Source organism: Delphinapterus leucas, chromosome 1 (genome assembly GCF_059928025.1).
Source record: "Delphinapterus leucas isolate spDelLeu-1000000601 "Yukka" chromosome 1, BTC_Dleu_Yukka2, whole genome shotgun sequence".
NCBI classification, from domain to species: domain Eukaryota; kingdom Metazoa; phylum Chordata; class Mammalia; order Artiodactyla; family Monodontidae; genus Delphinapterus; species Delphinapterus leucas.
Genome location: NC_143129.1, coordinates 153,711,978 through 153,731,509, shown reverse-complemented (window position 1 = coordinate 153,731,509; position 19,532 = coordinate 153,711,978). Strand labels below are relative to the sequence as shown.

The 19,532-nt window shown below is 47.1% G+C and overlaps 1 protein-coding gene across 3 annotated transcripts in view; it reads right to left on the bottom strand.

Annotated features, from left to right (window-relative positions):
• Positions 1-53: 53 nt before the first annotated feature.
• The window catches only part of EIF2B3 (eukaryotic translation initiation factor 2B subunit gamma), a 163,985-nt gene continuing 144,506 nt past the window's right edge, over positions 54-19,532 (bottom strand). For 2 of the 3 annotated variants that reach the window (XM_022575555.2, XM_089894245.1), the window contains exons 11-12: positions 14,754-14,857; positions 6,011-6,226 (exon numbers count right to left, since the gene is read on the bottom strand). In XM_022575555.2, the coding sequence (XP_022431263.1) occupies positions 6,174-6,226; positions 14,754-14,857 (157 nt within the window). In that variant the 3' untranslated portion in view covers positions 6,011-6,173. Of the gene's footprint in view, positions 179-6,010; positions 6,227-14,753; positions 14,858-19,532 lie in introns of those variants that run through there. The other variant, XM_089894250.1, reaches the window with a different exon arrangement.

Below are 19,532 nucleotides of genomic sequence, written 5' to 3'. Positions count from 1 at the left end.
TTCCATGTATTTCTGCCTTCTTACACGTGGCCCTCTTGTTTTGGCAGGCCACCTTCAAAATGGAGCATGAGGGAATTCCCTGGCTGTCCAGTGGTTAGGACTCCGCGCTTTCACTGCCGAGGGCACGGGTTCAATCCCTGGTCGGGGAACTAAGATACTGTAAGCCTCTCAGCGTGGCCTGGAAAAAAAAAAAAAAGAGACCCAAAACTGAACATGCATCAACCATCCGCCTTTGAAGTCTTCCTTGAGTCACACCACCCCTCCTAACGGATAATTGCTTCTTTGTGCGCCTTATAACACTCAATTTATATATTTATTATTGCACGTGATACAATTTATGTACTTGAAAGTCTGCCTCCCTCACTAGAGAGTAAGTAGGTGCTCAATAATTGTTGAGTGGGGCTTCCCTGGTGGCGCAGTGGTTGAGAGTCCGCCTGCCGATGCAGGGGACACGAGTTCGTGCCCCGGTCCGGGAAGATCCCACATGCCACGCAGAACGGCTGTCCGGAGCCTGTGCTCCGCAATGGGAGGAGCCACAACAGTGAGAGGCCCGCGTACCGCAAAAAAAAAAAAATTGTTGAGTGAGTAATTTGAGAGTTGCACAAACCAGTCTTGGAAGTGACTTGGAAACAGAGACTAGTCCCTTTATTAAACTTTCATCAACTGTCTGGCCTCTGAGTGTGTTTCTGCAGGTTCCTGACTGAGAGTGGCAGAGGAGGGTAAAATCAATATACTAGCATGTAAAGTCTGGGAAAGAGAAAAAGAATCTCCAGTAAACTCATTACTCTAACACAACTACTATTATCTCTGGCCAATTTCTTGGTCAATTCTTCCAGACTTGTTTATGATTACATCACAAACATTTCATGTTACTACATAGTCTTTGTATCAATCATTTGGAGAATGTCCTTAGGGACAGATTCCCAGAAGTTGGGGTGTTTGGTCAAAAAGTATGAACATTTTTATGGCTCTTGCTACACATTGCCAAACTGCTTTTTGAAAAGTTGTGTCAATTAACATCATCTCCCTGGAGATCTCTCCTCAGTTCTGGGGAAAGGGGAACTTTAGGCCAAGCGGGTGAACACCTAGCAGGTTTGCCACTTCCACTGGTACATTCATCCAGCAAAATGCCTTGGAGGAACTAATACATATGTGATGGTGTTGGCTAAGTAGTGACTACACAGTAAAAGCAGCATATGTGCATAGCACTTTGTTCCTCCCTGTCATAGAGAAGAGGGTCCTGTTGTGGATAAAGAAAGTGTACCCTCAGCAATTCTCTGGAAATAGAAATAGCCTCTAAACTAGGTTGTGTGGGCCCCCAGATTGCTCTTGCGGCTATAGCAAAAGATGAGTATGGCTGGGTGTCATCAGGACTGGAAGTAGAGAGGCTTTGCTGTAAGTAGTTCTTGAGGCCTCCTTCCTTCTCGCTAGATTTGCAGACATAAGGTCCATGGAGAAATAGATTGCTAATCACCTGGGCCTTGGGACTGTTTCCACAGCAGGCCCACCATTGCTAACAACTGTGGTAAAGTCTGGCACTTCTATGGATGCTTTCAGGGCAGGGCCTGCCTGCTGAGAAAACTTCTTGCCTTGTAAAGTCCAAACACCAGGGTGGGAGAAACTGGTCTGCAGTTCCAACAATTCTAACCCAGGGCCTAGTGCCCTCTGACTGCTCTGAGCTCCAAAGTGACCTTTCTTCTCCCCAACAAAGTTGAGTTCCTAAGTACAGCTGAGCTCAGCCAGGGTGAGCTAAAGCCACAGACCCCAGGGAACAGGGAGGGAAGAAACTGCTCTTTTCTCTCTATAAACAGCCTGCTTCAACTATGGAATAGCCTGGTTCACAGTCACTTCCACTGGACCTTGGTATGTGTCTTGGGCCCAAACCAGAGAAATTCTCCAAGGAATAACAAAAAGAGAAAAGCAATCATTCATTATCACCAAGGAGTAAATCTCACTACTGATTGAGACAAATATTCCTTAAGGTCTCTTATGGAGCCACCACTTTGCTAAGCTCTGGGGTTGCAGAGTACCTGATTTTTAGAAGTTCATAGCCTAAGAGGGAGCACAGAGACCACATGGGAAACCACTGTGAGCTGGAATACTCAGGGAGGTTTCCAGAAGTGAGAACATCTGGATGGGAGAGGTAGGAGGGTGACAGAATCTAAAAGGAAAAGACGGGGCTTCCCTGGTGGCGCAGTGGTTGAGCGTCCGCCTGCCGATATAGGGGACACGGGTTCGTGCCCCGGTCTGGGAAGATCCCACATGCCGCGGAGCGGCTAGGCCCGTGAGCCATGGCTGCTGAGCCTGCGCGTCCGGAGCCTGTGCTCTGCAATGGGAGAGGCCACAACAGTGAGAGGCCCACATACCGCAAAATAAATAAATAAATAAAAGGAGAAGACATGGTTCAAGGTCTGGATCTTTCATTTACTGGCTATGAGATCTTGGGCAAGTCACATAATCTCTGACATTGCCCTAAGGATTAAATGAGATAATATATATAGCTGAGGAACAGTGCCAGGAAAAGTGAAGCAAACCACCACACACACACACACACACATACACACATCAGGGTAGGGTCCATGAGGGAGGAGCCAGGGCAGGCCTTCTTTCCCTGGTATTCCCCAAGCTACTCACTCACCATGCTTTGGGCTGGCTTCTGTTACCTGGGCTCTTGTGGAGGAGGGAAGCAGATGCCCTAGCAGCCCCCTACTACCACCCATTATGTTTAGGGGCCAAGCCTGGGAATGTATGCCCCTTCTCTCTAGGCAGATTTATTCCAGTAGCACCTGTCAAGTCTCTAGTGCTAGAGGCTACAACCAGAGATCAAAATGGCCTTTTACCTTGATGGTGAGGGAAGGAGAGAGGATAAGAATCAAGGCAGAATTTCCCCATTTATCCATGGCAGAAGAGCCCCTGATGCAAGCCTTCTGGGTGGTGGCAGATGGCTCAGGCTGAAGAGAGGTCATCCTGACCTCTAGTAGAATGTGTTCTCCTGCTCAGCCTCTTTATCTCCCTGTCAGCTCCATCAGAGCTGAGCTTTCTAGACCTTCTGTCTGGGTGGTCCTTCCCCACACCCCTCTCCCCCTTCCTCAGACACATTTAACTATTTAAAAAGCAGCATACCAAGACCTGGCTTATGTACCTTCTTAGGGGTAGGGATGCCTGTGGATTAAAAAAAGTCTACTCTTTGCAATTCTCTGGAAATAGGAACAGCTTCTAAACTAGGCTGTGCAGACCCCTAGATCACTCTTGGGATCCAGCTAGAGTTTTCCCTGACGCCTTCCACTGCAGTTGGGAGTGGGCTAGCAAAAGCAACGTGGTGAAGAACTGGGAAGTTCAGCCTCTCGCCTTGGAAATAGCTTGGAGGGCAGTCTTGGCGGTCAATCCCCTTACAGGCTCAGGGAGCTCTTGCTGGCAGGTAGGGGAGATGGGTTACTGGGGGAGGGGTTCTTGCACCAGTAGCCATCAAACTGTGTCTGATCTGGCAAGCTCCCAAAACCCCAAACCCTCAACACCTCCCCAGAGTCCTCCTTGATTTGGCATTAAAGGCCCCCTTCCCCCTCTCCTCCACTTCCCTCATGCAGCATCACTGGGAGAGAGAGGCAGGGCAGATTCTCTCAATTCTTTTGCCTGCCTGGCTCTTCTGGCTTCTGTCCCATGGAGAGGTAGCTGGCCAGTGGACATGCAGTTGCTCACTACATTTCAAACCTCTGTAGATGCTGCCAAAAGGAAACAAAAGCTGTCCCTGCCTTCTGGCAGACAAACAGAGCAAAGAGAAGAGAAATCAAAGCACCTTGGGCACTCAGCCCGTTCTGGAATTGTTGGAGACAATAACAGCAGTGTCCTAAGCTGGGGGCTGCTCCCAGCTGGGACTCAAACTCAGCAAGGTCTTCCCCTGGGGGACTTTTACCTTGTCTTCTTTTTCTTTCTTTCTTTTGTAAACTCTTATTTATTTATTTTTGGCTGCATTGGGTCTTCGTTGCTGCGTGCCGGCTTTCTCTAGTTGCAGCAAGTGGGGGCCACTCTTCATTGTGGTGTATGGGCTTCTCTTTGTTGTGGAGCATGGGCGCTAGGCGCTTGGGTTTCAGCAATTGTGGCACATGGGCTCAGTAGTTGTGGCTCGTGGGCTTAGTTGCTCCGCGGCATGTGGGATCTTCCCGGACCAGGGCACGAACCCGTGTCCCCTGCACTGGCAGGCGGACTCTTAACCACTGCACCACCAGGGAAGCCCACCCTGTGTTTTCTCCAGCTCCCTCCTTTCCTTGGAGCAGGAGCTGCTCGTGGGCTTGTGCAAGGGAAGGTAGAGGAGAGGCTTTTCCTCTACTTTACTGTCAGGGGTTCCACGAGCTCAGGGGGGAAGATCAGAAAGGGGTATGGGAAGGCTCTGGGACAGCTTAATCAATCCCTTCTCTTCCCCTACTCCACCCTACCTCCAAATCCACCCATCTCTATCCCCTTTCTACAGTCAAGGAGCAGTCTTCTGGCCTCTTGGGCCACCTGGACCCCAAGGGTCAGAAAGCTCTGAGAGGGGACAAAACCTGAGAAAGTCACTTAAAAGTCACCCAGTCCAACTTTTCCATTTTGCAGATGTAGAAACTTAGGGACAGAGAGAGACAGTGATTTGGCCAAAGCCAAACAACATTCCACAGGGCAGGTCTTCTTCCATCGAGGCCAGAACTGTCTCTAGCATCATCGGAACCCCACAAATTTAATATCACCTCCAAAGGGGATCATCTTGGGCACTACCACAGCTCTTTATTCCCACCTCCCCTGCAGTCCTATCAGTTTCAACCACTCTGCCGGGCCATTTCAACTCCTGTCTGATTAGGACAAACTTTCAGGAACCTTGTCCTGACCAGTGGGAGGAATGTGGAGCTCTAGAGCAACCAAGAAGGCTGGCGGAGGTGGAGATCCCCCAGGGTAGGAATGCTCATCTAGTCTCTGACAAGTTCAATAAAAGCAACTAAGATTCAGGCAAGATCACTCAAATGAACTTGAGAGACTTCAGATTTTTGAAGCAAGGTAGAAACCAGTATTTCAAATCATTCTTTATAATTACAGCCACCCACAGTGAGCACATCAAGAGAAACGTTTCCTTTGATAATTCTAGGAGATGAAATCTCACCCCAGGAACCTCTTTCATCTTCCACCAAACACCTGCAGGCTATAAAAGCAATGTAGGGAGAGGCAAGAGCAGAGTGTGTGTGTTTGGGAGCGGGAGTGGTGAAGGCAAGGTGCACAGGGCTCCAGAAGAGCTGTGAGTACTGAAATGTCACTTCTCAATGATCTGAAGCAGGAGAGTCTGTGTAACTAGGGTATAAAGGAGTGCAGTTGGAGAAGACTCAGAAAGAATTTCCAACGATGATATAGGTTGCTGGCTCTTCCTTACCACGTTGGGCAGACCTCACTAAGAGGAGGTGAGAAGGGGTCTGGCTTCTCTCAAACCATGGCTTTCTTTTATTGCTCTTTCTTCCACTAAAACCTGTGGGGATAGGCTTGTTGGCTAGGCAGGGGCTGCCTCCTGATTGCTCTAGGGTCTCCAAGGTGTAATAGTTGAGCTGGAGAAACTGACCCGAGGCTGGAAGGATAGGAAGTAAATGGCAGGGGTTAGAAGGTGAGGCTGGCGGTGGCGTGGTGTCAGGGGCCAGGAATCTGTGTGGTAGGTATGGGAGCAGAGCAGTAAGTCCTGGACTGAGCTTCAGGGGCCAGGCTGCCCAAATTGACAGCTGTAGAGGGAACATCATATGCAGAGGTCGCAATGACAGCAGCTAGGCCTATGGGCCTAGAAAGCCTGATTAGGGTCAGGGACTGAAGTACCCTCAGGTCCTTTCAGGTGGGAGATGCTTTTAAGGACGACGCTGGGCCAGCCAGTCAGAAAGTAGCCCTCCTAGGAACTTCACCACTGGACAGCTGCTGCCCCTGCCTGATACCCTCAGTGTACAAGAGCTAGGCCACTGTTCCACACGCCAGCTCCAGATGGTTTCTACAACATGAACACACACTGTGTATCTCTGGAGCCCATTTGATGTGGAGCTTGGGACTACTCCCTAAGTCTCCAGCATGCCTTTGGGAGCCCTTCTTTTATTGGGAAATAAATACAGAGTCAAACAGGTGGGCCAGCCAACATCTGTAGTTCTGGGGGCCAAGAGGAAGGAGTCTGACTTGCTCAGAACTCAGATCTCCATGAGCTGGTCATTCCCCACGATCACCTCATTCACTCGTTTGGCTATAAAAGAAAAAGAAAAGATTGTTTAAGAAATGGCAGCAAAATATGTCATTTCAAACCCAATTACTTCTAATTCTGTGTTCATAAACATTCATGTCTCTCCTATGTGGCTCTGCGCTTTAGAAGCTCTTGGGAATACAACTTGTCGAAAGGACTTTGGAAGAGACAGCATCTTCCCACACAGGAGGAGGGGACTGACTCTCTATACACCTGGCTTTCAGGAGACTTCACATAGGAGGGGGACTGGAACTGAGTCATAAAGAATGATAGAGTGTTTTTAGGCAGTATATCAAGGGGAAGGCATTCCAGGCTGTTAGAACAACGTGAGCAAAGACATAAAGATGTAAGAAAGAGGCATGTGAAAAACTGTGGGGTGGCCAGAGGATAGGGAATGGGGGAAAATAGTGAGAAGAAAAGAGACTAAATAGTTAAATGATGGAGATATTCAAAGGAGAAAGGGAGATGCCTCATATGTCACATGTAAATAATACCCCATACTCGACAGGGTTATTGTGAGGATTCAATGAGTTAAAGAATCATTGAGTGTTTGACAAATAGTGGTCAGTATTATTTTTATAAAGTCCAAACTCGTAAGGCCCTCTGTGACCTGACCTTTGCCTACCTCTCAGCTTTATCTTCCATCACTCTCCATTTGTACCTAGAAGCCATGTTATTTTACAGCTCTAGACCTTAGTACATGCTGTTCCCTCTGCCTAGAATGCCTTTCTTTCCCTCCCTACTCACCCTAAATGCCCTAATCAAGCACCTCCACTATGTGATGCCTTCCCTTCCAAACTGTCCATTTCCTGCTCTCTGAAAACACTCTACCTGATGTGTATCTCTATCTCTACTTCACTGTAAGAATCTTGAGGGCAGGGGCAGTGGATTTATGATCACACCCCAGTGTCTAGCACAGCTACTGGCACATGAAAGATTTCAGAGGTTTGGGGTAATGACAGGGATAGGGTATGGTTATGTAAGTGGAGAGCTAAAGTTGCAGGGGAGTGAAGGTTGGTAGAGAAGGTCAGGGAATGGTGAAGCTGAGGGGCTGGATGGTTCAGCGATGAATATGTTTAAGTTGTCCAAGATGTTTGGAAAAAGAGACGGAGGAAAGGGGAAGACTGTGAACCCTCAATATATTTAGGGGAGTGCCTTGGGAGCTTACCAACGATGGGGTGAAAGCTAAGAAGAGGGTTAGCTTTCAAGGAGTAAGAGCTATAGAAAGGAGGCAGTGAACCAAGGGTCTGGAAGGGGTAGGGGAAACCAGGAGCATGCTGTCTGCTTGTTCCCTGGAGGTATGGAGCAGATGTAGGAGGAAGGAGAGCTTTCAGTGTTCTATTGGCTCAGACAGAAAAGGCTGACCACCTGGCTGAAAGTGGATTCCTTCTGGGTTAGCTTGGCTTCTAAAGGTCCAACACCTTTCTTGCCACACATGGGGGCTTGAGAGTGACCCTGATAGGTGAGGCAGAAACTCTGACTTTCCTGAGGCTCTACTTCAGCCTCAGAAGGGTTTGGTGCAGCAAAATGAAGATCGTTAACGACAGGACCAAGTTTGATAGTAAAGAGATGTTTTGTTCTGCTCATACTGCCCACAGCCTGGAGCCTACTTCTGCTCTGTCAGTAGAAAGGGGGTTTCTGACTGAAGCTGTGGAGACTTTGAGATTTCAGACATGTCCTCTGTTCTATCCACCTTTCCAGTTTTGTTTCTTGCTATATCTCCCTTACACACTATATTCTAGATTTTCCAAATGATTTTCAATTCCCAACATATCAGATTGTTTTTTGCCGTCAGGTGCCTGTTTACATGGTTCTCCTTTGCTCGAGAGGTTCTTCCCTTTTGTATATTTGGTAAATAGCCAACAGTTTTAAGATTTAGCCTAAATTCTCTCCTTTGAGATGGTGTTCCTGATCCTTGTGCCAGGAACTGACCAATTTGTCTCTTCTGTCCATAATTAACCCTGACAGTCTTCTACCATCATACCTGTGAAACTTTACTGCACTTATTTCTTTTTCTTTTTTTTTTTTGCGGTACGCGGGCCTCTCACTGTTGTGGTCTCTCCCATTGCGAAGCACAGGCTCCGGACACGCAGGCCCAGCGGCCATGGCTCACGGGCCCAGCCGCTCCGCGGCATGTGGGATCCTCCAGGACCGGGGCACGAACCCGCGTCCCCTGAAACGGCAGGCGGACTCTCAACCACTGAGCCACCAGGGAAGCCCCTGCACTTACTTCTTTACTCATCTGAGTCTCTATAATAGACTGTGAGCAGCTGGACAGCAAGAGGCAATCTTACTCATCTTTACACTCCTAGCCTCCCAGAGCCTGGAAGATAGGCAGTAATTGTTTGTTGAAGGTGTGTGTGTTCTGGGGGTTATGTGAGGGTAGAGAAGTGGGAAAAGGAGCATGTATGGAGGAGAAGGCCTCCAATCCCCTTGTCAAAGAGAATATAACTGACACATCCGGTGCATTACAGCAAAGGTCCTAGTGGGTCTAGAGCATCTTCGGGCCTATTTCTCTAATGTTCTCCAGTAGGAAGAGAAACCAAGGTCTAGGCCTTTCACAGAGTTTCTTGTTTCAGCATTGTATTTGACAGAGGCAATCTCATGTGAGAAGAAAAGGTGACAGTGCAGAATAGGAGAGCTCTGAGCCATAGAGATTTGAATTCTATTGGTCATTTGACTTTGAGCAAATTATTTCATGTCTTTGGGCTTTAGTTTCCTCACGAAGTTGTGGGGATTCAATAAGATAATTGATGTAAAGAGGCTTGATAAGTATTAAACGGAAGTTACAGGACGTGGCTGGGTCTGGCCTGTGTACTCCTGCCCTAGGAGGTGTTCTTTTTATACTTTATAGCAATCTGCTTCCTTCAGTGAGAGGAATGGGAGGGAGGCCCAGACACTGCTCAGGCTGCTAAATTCCCTAGGGCTGGGGCTGGTCCTGGAGTGTGACTGTCAATCAGGCTCTACCTTGAGGTAAGACTGACCAGAAAAGAACAAAGGAAACGCTTCTCTGGCTAGCTTCCCAGGGCACCTCCAAAAGCTCCTCTTTGCCCTTTATCCCTCTGTAGCCATCAGTTAGCCACATCATCTCATAACCAGACTCTGACATCTGCTCTTCCTTCACCCAGTCTCTTCCTAGTTTCCAGGGACACTGGAATGTTCTGAAGACAGTGCCAGTTTCATTAACACTTCTTGGTCCTCAGTGCTCCAGACCAGAGGGGTTAGGCTGAGGCAAACAACACCTTTTTCTGCTCTGCTAGGCTCCAAATTAATACCTGCACCATCACTGGGACGCAGGGGAGGAAGACTGTATCTGGCATTTTGGGGGAAGATGTATTTTTATGGAGATTCAGTAAGGTGGAGGAAACCTGAAGGGGAAAAACAAGCAGTACTAGTTCCGCTTGGCCAGGGCTGGAAGGAGGCTCCAATAAACACACTGGAAAAGTTCTGGGCTGGAATCAGGTCGGGAAAGATCCTAAAGGGAAGAGTACAAGGGAGGAAAGTAAGTTGGGAAAAAAACCAGTGAGGTAGAAGGGAATGACAAGTCACATATGAAAAGCTGCACTGTTGGGAAGCTGGGGAGGACTCCTGCTAGCCAGGACTTGACCTATGTACCCATCAGGTCTACTTTCACAGCCAAAGGACTGATCACTGCGGGACCAGGGAAGAGGTCCAAGTTCTCTCACTGACAGTAATAAAAGACTCAGATGAAATGTCCAATTAGTTTCCCAGGTTTTGACTTTGTTGGCTGTGGTTTTTTAGTTGGCTTGAGCAGGAGGTCAAACTTGGTTGCCAGGATTTTTGCCAGAGATAATCTCATTAACTGAGCATGCTGGGTGGGGTGAGTAAAGCCAGAATTGTTAGAAAATGCCTTGTTCTCCTGGTAGTGCTAAAAAAGGGCAGAGGGGCCTACGCTGGGTTATGATAGTCCCACTTTTGGTGTAGAAGACTGCTATGGATGTGGTGACTCTGTGGCATGCAAATGACTGGGATTTGGAGAGGGGACGGCATTGCTTCTGAGGATGAATGTTTTTTCCTGAAATCCCTCCATGGGAGGAAGACTGACTGGGACTTTGCCATCTCCTGACTCTTTGCTAGTGAGGACCTGAGTTGATGTTTGTCTGGGTCATCCATAGTTAACAGGTCTTGATTGCTGCACTGATGGTTTGGAATTTGCATTCTCAATGTGGCTCAGCCTCAAAGAAAAGTGATAGTGGGGACTTCCCTGGTGGTCCAGTGGGTAAGACTCCAGGCTCCCAATGCGGGGGGCCTGGGTTTGATCCCTGGTCACGGAACTAGATCCCGCATGCATGCCACAACTAAGAGTTTGCATGCCGCAACTAAGAAGTCCGCATGCTGCAACTAAGAAGCTCACATGTGGCAACTATGAGCCTGCATGTTGCAACTAAAGATCCCGCATGCCGCAGCGAAGATCCCGTGTGCAGCAACTAAGACCCGGCACAGTCAAAATAAATAAGCAAATAAATATTAAAAAAAAAAAAGATAAGTGATAGTGGGAACAGGTGACTGGCCAGGAGTACCTGTGGCAGGAAGGCACTGACTACTGTGCTGGACGCATTGGTCTCTCTAGCATAGAGGACAGAGCAAGAAATGTTGGGGTTCTCCAGTTTGAAGTCCAGATGACTTCCCTGGCCATCTCTCCTTCAGGACCGTTAAGGAGAGGGCATGTAGTTAGAGCTAGAAAGCGCAGGAGACGCCGCAGCCTGTGACATCCTAGGGGTTTGGCTGGCACATCCCTATGCTCCCTGATGGGAGATGTGCCTCAATACTGGCATTCCGTTGACATTCATGCATTCTGCACACAGAATGAAGAGGGGTCCTTGCAAAGTAAAAGAAAGGAGCACCAATACTTTGCTGGAAGTGGGGAGAAGAACAAGCAGAAACTGTGAGCTTCCAGGTTCCAGCAAATAAGAAAGGAGGGACACCCTAGGGCAGTGGCAAATGGAGTTCACTCATTCAAATATGCCAGTAAAAACAACAAAAGGAAGCAGCTCCTGGCTCCAGGAGGGACTGAAAGAAGAAAAGCACTAGGGGATGTTTCTACTTTTTGCTGAGCAGGAGATAATTTACAAAGACAAAGAAGCAAGAAGGAGGTGGAAGAAACATGGTGTGGGGCCATAAACCCAAATAGGAGAGAACAAAGCAGGACAGAGAAATGCAATGAGGAGACAGGGGAGGGGATGGGATAAGAAAGCAGCCCCACAGACCAGCTGAGCGGCTGCTTTTGAAGCTCTGGGGATCTCTTCCAAGGCCTTCCATGGAATCAGAGAAAAGGCTGGTGTTCTGAATCCTATTTTTAAGAAACAACCAACAGGGGCTTCCCTGGTGGCGCAGTGGTTGCCAGTCCGCCTGCCGATGCAGGGGACATGGGTTCGTGCCCCGGTCCGGGAAGATCCCACATGCCGCGGAGCGGCTGGGCCCATGAGCCATGGCTGCTGGGCCTGCGTGTCCGGAGCCTGTGCTCCGCAACAGGAGACGCCACAACAGTGAGAGGCCCGTGTACTGCAAAAAAAAAAAGAAACAACCAACAGGCCTCAGATGCTCAAAAAACAAGTTTCTCTGCAAGCCAAAGGTAGGCTTGGGTGAAGTGGTATGCTGAGCAGGGGAAAGAACTAAGACCTGATGTTCCTGAGGAGAGTAAGAGCCATAATATGGAGGCCAAACATATTTTTCCTATTGGTCCGAGAAAGATGGACTAAAGGGAGAAAAAGGGTATCAATGACCAAATTCTGCTGGGCAAGCCAGGAATGGCTTCTTCTTCTGGTCTTTTTGGAGGCTGTCGATAGTTCAGGCTGAAGACCCAGTTTTGTCATGTACTAGCTATGACCTTGGGTAAATTTCAACTTTTCAAAGTCTCAGTTTCCACTTCACCAAATGGGTCAATAATGAATCCCTACCTTAGATGGCTTTTATGAGAATCCAATAAGACAATGCACGTGAGAACATTTTAAAGCTGTAAACAATAGCTGTAGGCCAGTGGCACTCTAGGGGCAGGGCCATCCATGCCTCCTGTGCTGGAGTTCAAGCTGGTGTCTCAGCCCTCTCACCTAAACTCATACTCTCAGCTGGCACGGGATCACAGCAGAAAGTACCAATAGCTGGGGCACTGCTGCTGACCAACACTCCTGTTCAAAGATTCTCTGGTGAGACGCTGGGTGGAGTCTGTCTCCTACTAACTGAACTAAAAATGCCAGCCTTCCCTGCGGCTAGGGCAGGGGTATAGGATCTAGGCTTGACCTGTTAATGCAGCCACCACAAACCTTGGGCTGGGCCACCACACAAAAAAGTAGGAACCAGAGAGAATCCACCTGCTGGGCGGCTGGAGTAGCACTGCCAGCTGTGATAACCAGTGTTCAGCAAGGATGGCAGCAGTGTCCTCACCAGAATGATTTGGAGTGTAAATCTTGGCTGTAACCCATTTTCTAAGCTTGATTCTGCAACTATCTTAGAGCTGTGAGCTACCTACCTTTACAATGAATTCTTTATCAGCTTAAATCAGCCAGAGTTATTAGTTTATGATGCTTATAACAAAGAACCTTATTGGTAAATTAGTGACACCCAGGAAAGGCCTCTTAGAAATGACAATTCTCACACGTAGAAGAAGAAAGCACTTGAAATGTGAGAAGAAAGGCAATGAAGAGGAGAGTTGCATCTAGTCTCAAGTGAAGAAAAAGGTTGAAGGGTGGTTTCAGGCCAAGGCCACATTTCCCCAGTTCATTTATTGGTGTTGCATGTGGTTCTTTCATCAGCGTAAGTTTAGAAGAGAAGTCAGAAGAGATTTCATGATAACTGCAACTATCTCACAAATGCCTTTCTTGGAACCCGAACTCTCTGCCCTGAAATGCCCCCATATTCCCTTTATGGATCCAAAATTCATTCACTCATGTCTCCCCTTCCCACTATCTACGATAAACCAGGACCTGTTCTGAGAGCTAGGGATACATATTGAAATAAGTCAATCCTTGGCCTGAGGATCTCAGTCTAGTAGGGAAGGTAGATTCATAAATAATAGCCATAACTTGTGTATGTACTTTAAAAAAGGTACTGACAAAGGAGCAGAGGAGGAAGGAATGCTCATTTTGACTGTGGGGAATCATGGGAAGAGTCAGGGAGAGAAAGCACTTGGGCAGAGTCATCAAGAATTCCAGAGAGAGAGGGGGCATGTGCAAAGGCATGGAGAGGCACAAGAGCATGGTGTGTATATGGAGCTCTAAGTCCCCTGGTATGCTCCAGAAGCTGTTTGTACTCCTCAAAACATTTAACTGTATTTAATTCTTACAACAATCCTCCAAGATAGGATTTTTTTTTTTTTTTTGCGGTATGCGGGCCTCTCACTGCTGCGGCCTCTCCCACCGCGGAGCACAGGCTCCGGACGCGCAGGCCCAGCGGCCATGGCCCACGGGCGCAGCCACCCCGCGGCACGTGGGACCCTCCCGGACCGGGGCACGAACCCACGTCCCCCGCATCGGCAGGCGGACTCTCTCAACCACTGCGCCACCAGGGAAGCCCCAAGATAGGTATTATTGTCTCAATTTTTCTAGTTTCAAAAATCTGAGGCCAAGAAATTAAAAACTTAACCTGGTGCACATCCAGTGAGTTGCACAGCTGAGATCTGAACCCGGGTCTGTTTCAGTCTAAAGCTCACAAGGGAAGCACACAACTTTAAAAAGGGAAGGAGAAAAAACTGAAGAAGGCCTCTACTTACTGGGAGAAGGAAAATGATGTGGCTTACACCAATTCAGAATTGGTGGGTTTAGTTCCTTCAGCAACTCCCCTATCCCATCCTATTTTAGGTTTAGGAATAATCTGAAAAGGAGTGAGCCATCCTTACTGATCGTGAGCTTTGTCTACTTTTTGGTTAAAAATACCCAGCCAAATTATGGACCATTCAAATTTGACCAGCCCAGCAGGGAAATCCTGATGTCTGCATGTCTCTCTAGCACTATACAGTCTTTCTACAGCTACAGTGCAGAGCTCGCTAACAGTAAAGCTCACAGCATCATCGCTAAGCAGTTGAGGATGGCTCTGAGAAAATGGCTTCTGAAGAAGCTGCTAACCTTCTTCCAGGCCAAGAATCTATGGGACTCTCTCTCTTAACTATCAGGTCAGATGAGGTACTCAAGGACTGCAGGAGGCCAGAGCTAGTTCCAGAGCCTTTGTTGGATCACTGGCCCTTCTCTCTTACGCCTAACAGCCACTGTAAAGTATTGGTGCCAATCTGGGTCATCAGATCTTTCTGTTATGTTTTCAATTTTTTGGTAGTAAGGCTGCATAAATATATATGAGCTTATTTAACAAGATAAATTCTTAAAAATGGAACTGTAAAGTCAAAGTTAAAAAATTTGACAGTGATGTCAATCCCCTCCTAAGATAGCTTTATCAATTTATGTTCTCACCTGAAGTGTATGCATATGCTTGTTCCCCAATTCTCACCAGCACTGAGCATTATCTGTGTTACTGTGATATGTAAAAAATGGCACCTGTGATTGTAATTTGGTTTCTGGTTTACCTTTGGCTTCAATCCTCTGGCTGCTTCCAATTAGGCAGTTCTTGATGTCTGCTCCCTTCTCGATTACAGCATTGTTGCAGATGACGCTGCCCTGGATGTTGCTTCTGTAACACAGTAACCAAGTTAGGGAGTGTCCCTGGCTCTCATCACTATCCTTGTCACTATGGGTTGGGGGTTCTGGCTCCTCCATATGCTAGGACTAGCTGGCCAGTCCAGTTAATGGCTACAAGCTTATCATTAGAAGACAGAATGGCACAGCTGGGCCAGGAGAGGACTGGGCTTTAGAGAAGACCAGAGTTTGTATATGCTCATAATGATATTCCCCCAAAGCCTGAAAAGAACAACCAGTCTGCCTTCAGTTCTTTAGGCACCCCAGACTGGGAGGTCTAAATTCCATCCAATCTCTCTTCCTTTGGTCTGGGGGTGGAAGCTGGCCCTGGTCCCTGGGCTGATCCATTGCTCCTGTCTCTCATCTGGGAATATATACCAAATTTCATTGGAGGCTCAGATCCTATGAATCTTCCCAGGAGATCAGCTATGGAAACAGTGGGTGCCCCACAGCTCTCATCATAGACCCTGGTTAATCAAAACCATACTCGTTTAGAAAAAAAAGGATGCTTTTTAAACCAACTCCATGCTACATAAAAGATTACTCATAAAAGCAACACTCTCAAGAGGAGCTCCACTGGCTCCTAGCATTTGAATGTGTTTAAAAAGCATCTTCTTGGCTTCTGAGGACTGGTGGGTGGGGGAAAAGTCCTTTTGAAAATCTTCACTAGCATTTATTGCATATCTACCTCAGGCCAGGTACTGTGCTAAATATTCTATACACATTACAGGAGTGACCTACAAATCTAGCCATTTCATCAGTAAAATCATTTGGGACATTCCTAAATCATTCTGGAAGTACCATTTTTACCTCTGATGTAGTAGAAATAACAAAATTTTACAGATGAGGTAACAGATTAAGAGAAGTTAAACCATTTACCTAAAACCACATAACTGCCAAGTAGCAATTTCAAAACTAAGTCTGCTGGACTCCAGAATTCATACATTTAATCATAATGCCATACAAAGAAATTAAGGGGGGACTTCCTTGGTGGTCCAGTGGTTAAGACTCCACACTCCCAATGCAGGGGGCCTGGGTTCGATTCCTGGTCAGGGAAACAGATCCCACATCATGCCACAACTAAGAGTTTGCATGCCACAACTAAGGAGCCAGCAAGCCGCTACTAAGGAGTCCTGGCACAACCAAATAAATAAATAAGGTTAAAAAAAAAAAAAGAAAGAAATTAAGGGGAGAAAAGCCTAGAGGAAGCCTGGGACTGCCTAGTTTTTTTTTTAAATTTATTTTTGTCTGCGTTGGGTCTTCTTTGCACATGCAGGCTTTCTCTAGTTGTGGCGAGCAGGGGCTACTCTTGGTTACGGGTGCACAGGCTTCTCATTGCGGTGGCTTCTCTCGTTGTGGAGCACGGGCTCTAGGCATACGGGCTTCAGTAGTTGTGGCACGCGGGCTCAGAAGTTGTGGCTCGCGGGCTCTAGAGCACAGACTCAGTAGTTGTGGCGCACGGGCTTAGTTGCTCCGCGGCATGTGGGATCTTCCCAGGCCAGGGCTTGAACCCGTGTTCCCTGCATTGGCAGGCGGACTATTAACCACTATGCCACCAGAGAAGCCCTGCCTAGTTGTTTTTTTGAGCCAAGATGGCTCTGTGGAAGGAGCTCTATCCTAACAAGGGAATATTTAATACCCTAAAGAGTCAGAAATGGGCAGCTGGAGGGGAGAAAGAGGTGAGTAGGAAGGATGTGAATATCCATTTAAACAAAACAAAACACCAACTAAAAAAAAATCCTCAAGCAACCCAGGAGGCGTGGGGGATGGAAAAGAGGCCATTCCACGGACTAAAACTATCATGTACAGGCCATTAAAAAAACAGATTCTTCCTTGGGACTCCCCTGGTTGTCCAGTGGTAAAGAATCCACCTTCCAATGCAGGGGACGCGGGTTCAATCCCTGGTCGGGAAACTGAGATCCCACATGCTGTGGGGCAACTAAGCACGTGCACCACAACTACTGAGACTGCATGCCTCAACTAGAGAGCCACGTGCCACAAACTACAGAGCCCATGCGCTCTGGAGCCCACGCACCACAACTAGAGAGAGAAAACCCACACGCCACAACTAGAGAGAAGCCCACACGCCACAACAAAAGATCCCATGTACTGCAACTAAAACCTGACGCAGCCAAAAAATAAATAAAATAAAATAAATATCAAAAAGAAAAAGATTCTTCCCAAATGCCAAAACTTTAGTAAACTGCCAAAAAGGAATTTTAGCACTTTATGGCATTCCAGAGCCTTCTTTATCTCTATTCTTCTAGAAGGTTAAAGCTTGTTGGAAAGCAGCAAAAGGCCAAAGCCACAGCACCTCTGTGGTGTGGGCTAGAGATGGGTAGAAACAGTTTTAGGTTTTTTTTGGCTGCACCATGCGGCATGTGGGATCCCAGTTTCCCGACAAGGGATCGAACCCATGCCTCCTGCAGTGGAAGTGTGGAGTGAGTCTCAACCACTGGACCACCAGGGAAGTCCCAGTATTAGTTTGTTTTTTGGCTCAGACTCAGGATACACTCAGTGGGTGGGCATTAAGGGACCTTCCAGCACTTTCCAATTTGCCCTCTGCCTGAGGAAAAGCAGTCCAGTCAGCGGTTAGGGTGACTCCTGCTCCTAGGGGAAAATTCACCCAAGAGAAGAGTAAGGAAGTATAGAAAGCCTCAGACACAGAGGCTTCTGAGACATAGCAGGCTTACAACTGGCTACTAGTTTGTCACTGAAACTAGTCTCATTTCTTTTTTCAAAATGGGAGAAAGGGGATGCTTCCTACTTAGTCGTTTAAGAGTAGTAGCGTGCTCTGGAGTTAGGCTAGGGGTAAACATAGTCAGCAAACAAGAAACCGCCAACAGGAACTCCAGTAGCCATAATTAGAGAGTACTAAATGGCTATTTTGGAATCTGGGACACAAGTGGGAACCATTTCTGGAAGGAAGAATCTGGAATGACTGAGGTCAGATTTCTATAGCAACGGATAGCCTGGGTTCTCCTTATGTTTAACAGGTCTGATTAAGGTCTCAGGAACCCCCACATTGCTTTATTGCTTGTCTCATCCAGTTTGTGTGTTAACTCCCTCTGAGACAAATAAACCACCACTAGAGAGTCTGCAGACGTGATAGGGAAAAAGTGGTTGATTGATGGGAAACTGGGGGCTCTTCTGAAGCTCTTGTTCAGTGGATCTGTGAAAGGCTTTGAGACGACAAAATGCTTAGTGAATGTGAAATCTTTTCTACCACTTGTTTCTTCAATTGTTTCCCATGATCATTGTTGCAGTCACAAGTCACCTAGCAAGGCTGAGGTAATTTGGAAAAATTTTAAGCCAATTTAGCTTTCCTCTTGTCCAGAAAGAACTCCAACGTTAAGGATTTTACAGGTAGTATGTGTGTTTGCTCAGGCTGGAGGGGAAGGACAGACACTACCATATCAAACAAGCCCCCCTCCAGGTCGCCAATCCACAGTAAAGACTTTGCCTTTTCTCCTCAGTGCTTAAAGCAGGAGGGGAGGTGACTTCCTATACAGCTCATGAAAAGACCTGGCCCCAGTGCCAGAACTACAGTTTCTGAATCCTACTTTTAACTCTCAGCTTGGTACTAAGGACTCTGCTGTGCCGATGCCTGGCTGTGTTCTCTAACAAGCTGCTCAGAGATGGCTAAGATTAATGGGCTTTTGGTCCTCACTTCTTGGTGGTGTCAAATTTTAAGCAAAGCTGCAGGCCTTGAGAAATTACCCCAAGAACCCTAATGCTTCAGTGGAGAGGAGGCCATGAGAAAAACAGAGGCCTATTGTAAGATCACTGCCAAGATACCATAACATATGACAGGAAGAAGAAGCCCTCACCTGGGAAGCAGAAGTGCCTCCAAATTCTCATTCCTCCTCTGGCTTTAGTTAGGACTTTCTTCAGTTTATTCCAGGAGAGAAGGGAACTCACATAAATCTAATGTCTAATACAGCTCAGTCACTACACAAAGCACTTTATATTTATTATGTAACCTAATCCTTTCAGCAAACCTGCAGGAGTGGTGGTATTTATTCTAATCTTTACAGATAAAAGTGGGGCTCACAGAAGTTAAGCAATGTGCCCAAGCCTACACAGTGGTAAGTGACTCTCCACGGTGCCATGGGCTTCTGCCTCAGCTGCTGACTGGCAGTGTTTGGTAAAGAGCCATGAAACTTCTTAGTTAACTCTGAGGACAAGCAGGTTCTTCTCTGGGGATTAGCTGGCACGCTTTCTAAACTTACTCATAACCTTGGGGAGAAAAGAGCAAGGAACTGGAGATACACGTAGCCTTTTTAGGCATGTGACTAAAGGTCTCCTTCAGCCCAAAGATTATGGCTGAGTTGCCCATATCTCTCCAGATGCCAGAGGCTCCTAATCTTGGCCCAAGAGGCCCTGGTCCAGGTGTTCCTCTAGATGAAGAACATGTATTATTTTTAATGAGATATTTCAGGCATGCGCAAAAGTCCAGAGAATATACAGAACACCTGTGTACCCACCAAAAAACAATACAAAAATAAAGTATTTTTCTTTATTTCACGTTTCCCTCCTTCTCCTCCCAGAGGTAACTACTATTTGACTCTGGTATTTATTGTTCTTAAGCATTTTTACTACATATATTAGTAGACAATATATAGTATTCTTTTGCAAAGTTTAAAAATTTTATATAAATGCTATCATTC